This window comes from Trichoplax adhaerens, genomic scaffold, assembly GCF_000150275.1.
Source record: "Trichoplax adhaerens TRIADscaffold_1 genomic scaffold, whole genome shotgun sequence".
NCBI lineage: Eukaryota > Metazoa > Placozoa > Uniplacotomia > Trichoplacea > Trichoplacidae > Trichoplax > Trichoplax adhaerens.
In genome coordinates, this window is record NW_002060943.1 from 6,668,397 (window position 1) to 6,675,918 (window position 7,522).

The following is a 7,522-nucleotide window of genomic DNA, read 5'->3' on the forward strand; positions in this document are numbered from 1 at the left end:
AAAGGTTGTATTGCATCAATTGGCATTTGATTGAAAAGATTTAGCGCTAATTTACATGACGACAATCAAGTCAGTGCCGCGGTAGCTGCAGGAAAGTTCAAATATTCAGCCGGCTAAATTCCAAACTCAGCACTGTCCAAAAAAAAAAATTGCAGTCAATGGTGGCCTATCTGTTAGCTACAGAAGAGAAAAAATAATCCAACAAATTTTCCTGTCTCTATTTCAACGTATAAATTACAAGATTATTCATTCGTTGAATTCGTAAAGATTAAATATTCATCCAACTTGGTATCGTGGCTAGTTACTAATTCATTGACGAGGAAACAATTAGTCATTGAAGTCATCATCACAACTGGATAACCTGCCATCCAGTGCCTGACAGTCCCCCCCTCCCATTCATTATTTATATATGTTATACAAATTATCATTCTTTTCAAGCGGTATCTGGATAAAACGTCATGAAGAAATTTACCCGTACTTTAAGCTTTCGACGCAAGCATGCACCTAAAACAACCTCCTCAGAAGATCAGCGATCATCCTATTGGGAAGAGGATAGCTACAAAGTCAAACATGGTCAAATTGTCTTCCCTGTCAAGGTAAATCTAGTGGTCGTGTCATTTCCAATTTATAGTTAATCAAGATTGAGTTGCTATCTTCAATCTTTGTCGTACAGTAAATAGTCATTTATTATTTATTATTTTTATTCTATCAGTGTTGTACTACCCTCATTCCATAAACATCAACTTGTTTTATATACTGTATGACTTATTCTTAAGTCTTAACGTTTATTAATTGAGAAGGAAATATTTTGGTAGTAACACCAACAACAACAACAATACAAGTCCGTCACAATGCTTTGGATTGTTGTTAGTAATATGAGTTACAAATACTTTACTATGCAGTCATCTGGGTTGGATTGCCATTTTGAACGAGCAATCGTGATACGTTAGTAGCGAATGCTATAAGGTAACTCGGCTACTTATCTTTTAAACTGCTTGCAGTCAAGATTTTGCAAGTTGTACAATTCATCGACTGTACTTTAGTTCACAGTTTTTTCTAAAATGATCACAATCAGTGATTGCTTTCTTATCTATTATACCCGCTACTGTAGTTATCTGTTAACTATTTTCTTACCAGCAATAATTATTTACAGTATCTGGAGACGTAGTGAACTTTAATTATTTGCTATTGCTGTACGTAAGGCGTACCTACCATACGGCGATGCTACCAGAATCAGAAATTGCTATTGATTTTGGTATAGCCAATTATTCATAAATGACGGACAAGTTGATCATTAAGCAATAAATGACAACAGCAAAGTACCCTAATATTCTTGGTTGCTTTAATTTTAAGGACAGGCAAAAATTGCATTTTCAATACAGCAGAACTTGATCGCCGATCATCATCATCCGAGTTTCGTTTTACCTTAAATTACCGTATATTACATCATATGTTTTGACAGTTGGCAAGGCTAATGAAATCAAGTGAACGATTCAATTTTTGGATTTCGTAAGAAATTACAATGTTCATATGCTATACAGTATAGTGCAATCTCCCTTTACACTAAATCATTTAGTAGCCACATCATCTGTAAATCTTTCAACTTTGTATGTAGATTCAAATCTTACTATCCATGTTTTTCAATAAGCCAAGTTACTGCTAGAAAGAGATCACGTATAAAATGAAATAAAATTGAAGATACCTAAAGTGATGATTGTGAAAATTTCTTTAACCTTTTATGATTGCCTTAAGATTTCTTAATTTGTTGTCTTAACTTTTCCTTACTGTTTACGTGTGATTTAAGATCAATGTAATACCTGCTCAATACTAATCGAGTATTCCACTTTTTTTACGAAACTGTTCAGCCGATTGCCCTTTTTTGATTGCAGTTTTGTTTCTTTAAATTATAGTATTTAGGTTCTTTAGAAGTAACTAAATCTCGTGGTACAGATATATGCCATGAAGCTGCAATGGCCATGATGAAGGTCAGTTAACTTTATCTCCCAAAAATTAGGAAAATTGTTCGTCTTTAATTAATTAATAATTGATTGATTAAAATAGACATTGCTTCATTTATCTGAGTATAGTATCATGCAAGCGTATGTGTGGAATGACGACACAATATGGTTCATTTAATCTCGTAGATTAAATTTTCATTTTTACATTTTTTCATTGATTTACGATCTGACGAGAACATTCCATCGCAATTTAGCAGTGATCGTTAAAATCAAAGTTATTCATTACTACCGCGATATACATCTGTATATATATAAACTGTAGTCATTTCAATTACTCTCCTGTACACTATTTGCCATTTTAAGTTTACGACGATACTAAGTCAATGATAGCTCAAGATGGAGACTATCCTGTATCGACGGAAATCTCCGGTGGATTGATGACCTGTCAGGTCTAGTGCTATGGTATTATTATTTGACTATAGATCTGATGGTTTTAGACGTACGCTTATACTGTAACATGATTAGGTAAACTCACTTCTACTCATAATTTTCTCTATAATAGCGACTTCTTTATTGATTCATCCTTCATTTGATTCTGTCTCCTACAAGTTTTTAGTAATTTCTTCTATAGAAAAGTGGTAAATTATACTGCATCATATGAAGAAGCATTAGTTAAGAAATCGACTGCAGTATGTGAGATCAACAAACTTCGTAAACAGCTTCGATAAACAATGGCATCAGCAGTGTAAAAAGTCAATAACAACGTAACAATGCTGTTGTAGAATTTCTAAAATTACTCCAGCATTGATCTACTGTATTTATCATACGAGTTGCTTGTATTGAAGCATTTACTATTAGAAACTTTATTTATGTTCACTCACTATTGGCTAGTATTGTACTCTGTCTAAATCACTTGAAAAAAGTGATCACATCCTACTTCAAAATAAGGGTGATCATGCACCCATTGTAATTTACACAGTAAATCGTTATTATTATCAATTAATTTTACAGACTACGGTACTGTATTTGCCCATATCTATCGGTCTTTCGAATACGTACTTGTAACTCAACAAATCACGATGCTGTGCTAAATACTGGGCGGGCGAGACAGCGGTCTATGATAACGGGATGATGAAGATATGAATTAGGATCTACATGCGATAGCGGCTAAATATGCTATAGTCCACAGCAATTCAATATTTGGATATTTATTGACAATAAAAGGATCATATCAGGGACTACTCAAAGCACATTAGTCTCTGATCATATGCAGTATTTATGCACCATATTTACATACTGTATGGTAGTTGGAACCTTCCGCATTATTACGATTATCGAATATAGTATCTTTGTTTCGATGGACGTATTGATGTTGACATTGATGTTAATGTCTTTTAAACTGGTATTAATATATCTATCACCTTTAACTCTGTTCTCACGGCGGTTGCAACTGGTCGTTATACTATACACATGCGATGAAATTGCTTGAATATGTATTGTTTCCTTGAGGGTGGAATTTAACCCGTTTCGATCGCTCAGTAACTAGAACAATTATCGTAGTCATGTTTATTTTTCAAGCCTTTTAAAAGTTTGAATGACAGCATAATGTTCGTACTGTAGTATTGTATATGTTATGTACTATATATATATGCTGGTGTAAAGTAAACTAATATAAATGTGCCTATCCAGTATTAATTTAAATTCGAGAAGGTTTGTTCATATTTGCTGTAATGCCATACAGTTCAGAAGGCGGAAAAAAATTCATGATTAATATTTATCCTTAAACTACAGATACTGCACACTAGGAGATTCTATACCAATGTCAATAAGATTTCTGCCTTATTACTCAATGCTTTGGTTATGCACTGTACTGTATATACGCGTATAACAAATTAAACTGTTGCAAGGGCAAATTTCTTAGAGCTATTACAAGCTATTATGCAGTTCATTCATAATCCTTCCTTCGTCGTTTACTTTTTGGCAGTAGCCTACTTGATAGTGCGCAGTATGGCTACTGTTTTTCACACATGCTATTCATGGCCGGTTAATCTGGTGTCTCTTCGATTTTATCATAAACTAGAGCATAAAAGTGCCTGTTATCATTCCTTGGCATACCTTTGCTGTTGCTTGATCCAGTAGTCAGCACCTCAGGCTCTCCGTTACTGTCTTCCAATCAAATTTAAATTTGATGTTTTCATTTTGTAATTTATAATCAACAGCTATTACATTCCATCTTAATAAGAATTGCCTTAGGAACTTGAATTTGTAAGTATATTATTAGGCCGCTGTCTATTCCCTTGAGGAGCTAGAAATTGTGCTGAATTAGTATGTCTACGTACAGTGATAGTCCATTGGACAGCATGATATAACCGCCTCGCTTTATTTTATTTGAGCTATTCGAAAATTTTAATCCATTTCTAGCTAATTAATTTAATCTTAATCTTAACGGAGATTATTGGAAGACATTGGGTGTTAAAATCGTGCTATGTACTTAAAATGACGCAGCCTTGATATTAACTTAACGTAAAGTTTAAGAGTAGTTAGATGACAATGCAATTGATTATTATTTGTCCACGGTAGACTATAAAAACGAAAGTTTATTGTCATATTGAAATTGTTGATGAATTGTGGAAAGCTATCAGCATAATATTAATACGTTTATTAAATGGACTCGCCAGATGAGATCATCTTTTTTCTGAGTGATCAACGCCTTCTGCACTAAAATCTGACAATAGAACCATTATTGAGATGACATCTTCTATTCTTTTATATAATTTAGAGCTTTCATTTAAATTATGCAGGATCTACTGGATTATTAGAATTTCGGGAATACGAGGGATGAATATAATTAATTGAGAATACAAAAATTTTTGAGTTTATTCTAATGTATATGCCAATCTCTGATCGCAATATTACAGGTGATATATTGTATAAACTACGAGCCAAGCGTCCGTAAAATGTAAAATTTATGTTCTTGTGGAACTAATGTATATAGGGGCTAAATCTAGGGTCAAAGTTATCTCTTATCAGTTATTCGTACTCTCTTTAATTAATGTTGAGAATGTAAGACTTGCAGGATGTTAGTCTTAGTAAAAGTCAGTGGTATGCCAACATGTAATGCTGTATTGATTTTACGGATTACGAATAATCTAAATATCACAGTTAACTGGTCGAATTCCTCTTCTCATGAGAGGTAATTCGATTAATTAGTATAATATTAAAATTATGAATTCGTGATACCAAATAAGCATTGCAGGCTGTTGCTTATAGGCACGATTAAATTACTAATTTGCCTGTACTATTTACCGTGACATTTCAATATTCATACATTAGGTTAAAAATGGTTAGAGTTTTTGCGGCCGTTATGCTAAGATTAGTAATTCTTAGTTAATTCAATGGACGTACGATAGATGTTGACTAACAGTTCGGTGTTTTCGGTGTATAGTTCTCTAATTAAAACTGATGTTATGCGCTCACGAAACAGTTGAATTAAAGGCTCACATCAGTTATGATCCTTAGTGCATCTGGCATAGTAGTATTTATTGTCATTAATTAATTCTTAAAGAAATTTACATCACCTTTTGAATAGCATTCGTGGCTAATCTACTCTACCAATTTAACACCTATACTTCTTCCTTAATTTCTTGTTTCTACTGGATGCAATTACAATAAATCATTGCTTTGGTAAGACTTAAAGATATACTGTAGTTCAAGCGACTAGATACTTCTATTGCGGGTTTATAAAGAGTTTTACAGATTGCATGACAACAGAAATTAATAAGGGTCTCTTTCTTCGGCTGACATTATTTGGTATGGGCCTCTAATTATATGACGAATTGATTATATTATAACTAATTGTGGATATCTGATAGGATTGGATTACGTAATTATATTTATGTTTGTGGCCTTAAGACTTAGAATGGGCCACTATCATAAAACATACCTTCTATGCCTTAGGAAAACTTTATCATAACAAAAAATATTGATCTTAATTAACGTTATAGATGACTGGACATTCTTTATTTCAAAGTATCAAAGAGTCTAGTTAATGTGGAATATTTTAATAGTATGATATGTAAATAAATGAAAAATATGGATAATCCCTTTCTGCATATAGATTCAGAATTTTTATTTTGGTGTTCAACTTAAAAGAAAATTTATTACCGGTGAAGTAATACCACATTGAATGAATCTTTAAATTAAACTTTTACTTCTATTTTAAAAATATTAAGAACCACAAAAGGAAGAAAACGAGCTTGGTAATCAACATCAATGGTGTTCGAGTAACAGATGAAAATACGAAGGTAAGTTTAATATTAATTAGATTAAAACTTAATCCTTAGTTTATTGTTTTACTGTCATTTTGTTTGTTGTTAGAAAAAATCTGCCGCATTAAATTATGTTTGCTAGAAATTGATAACGAAACCGACATTATCATAACGTATCGGGCATTATCGTCGCATAGAAATTACTTCATCTATATGTAGTTGAGCTTTTAGATTTAACTAAAACGGTGCTTTGTTGTATATGAAATAAAATACAGTTACAGCTATTTTCTCGAAAAAATTTCCATATGCTTTAAACTGTAGCTAAAACATTATAGTATTAACAATTTGTTCTATCAGAGTGATAAATTCGTGTAATCTTCTCTATTGTTTGATCTTAATGCTATTATAGAGACTGCATACATTTGATAGGTGTATGCATGCAGCAGAGTATTTAATTTTGGTACCATTCTTCCATAAATCAGTGAAATGTCATGATATGAAAATGGCATAGTTAATTGTAATACTGTACTATGCTTTACGCTTTGTTGTTCGGTATTTTTATTGAACATGAATGAATAGCGTAATCCAAAATCCTGTTAGGTATCGTCACGAAGTAATAACATTACCTTCTTTACGGTTTATGTAAATAACGATTATTTTCTCTCTGCCAATGATGCAGTTGCAAATGTAATGACAAGATATTAGATTAGAACTTTAATATGTTAAAGTAAACAATTTTTGTAGCTCGAATTTAAAGTATTTTTTCTGTAATTTATAAAAGCAATTGCTATTAGATCAAACTGTGGAAAAAATCTCCTTTTGTACTCCGGACCCCAAGGATGATCGTCTTTTTTCATATATTTGCCGTGATGGCACATCAATGAAATGGTTATGTCATTCCTTTCTCACTGATAAAGCCTCTGTGAGTTTATTATGGATAGACAATATTGAACGTAATAACATCATAATTAGATAGAACGGGTATAGAGGCATAATGACTTGTTACTGATAACTGTTGATAGTATTGTCGTAAGTTACCATAGCAATGTCAAATTAAAGCTCCTTCTTTGAATATATAATTTATAGTTCTTACGTGATGATAATTAAAACAATCACTGTCGACAGGGAGAAAGAATTAGTAATGCTTTAGGCTCTGCATTTTCCGAATCTTATTTACGTAAAGAGGATTTAAGAAAAAAAGAAGTTGCTAACGAAGTATGTTCAGTAAGCCTTCTTTTATTCGATTTTATCTTCATATTCTTTAAAACAATGTGCCTTATATATATATATATATGA

At 32.3% G+C, this 7,522-nt stretch overlaps 1 protein-coding gene across 1 annotated transcript; it reads left to right on the forward strand.

Annotated features, from left to right (window-relative positions):
* Positions 1-458: 458 nt before the first annotated feature.
* Positions 459-7,522, forward strand: TRIADDRAFT_19677 (uncharacterized protein; the record flags this gene model as incomplete). The annotated part of the gene is made up of 5 exons (XM_002107947.1): positions 459-596; positions 1,911-1,985; positions 6,191-6,262; positions 7,008-7,148; positions 7,352-7,522. The coding sequence occupies 5 exons, from the start codon at positions 459-461 to the stop codon at positions 7,520-7,522; spliced, it is 597 nt and encodes a 198-aa protein (XP_002107983.1).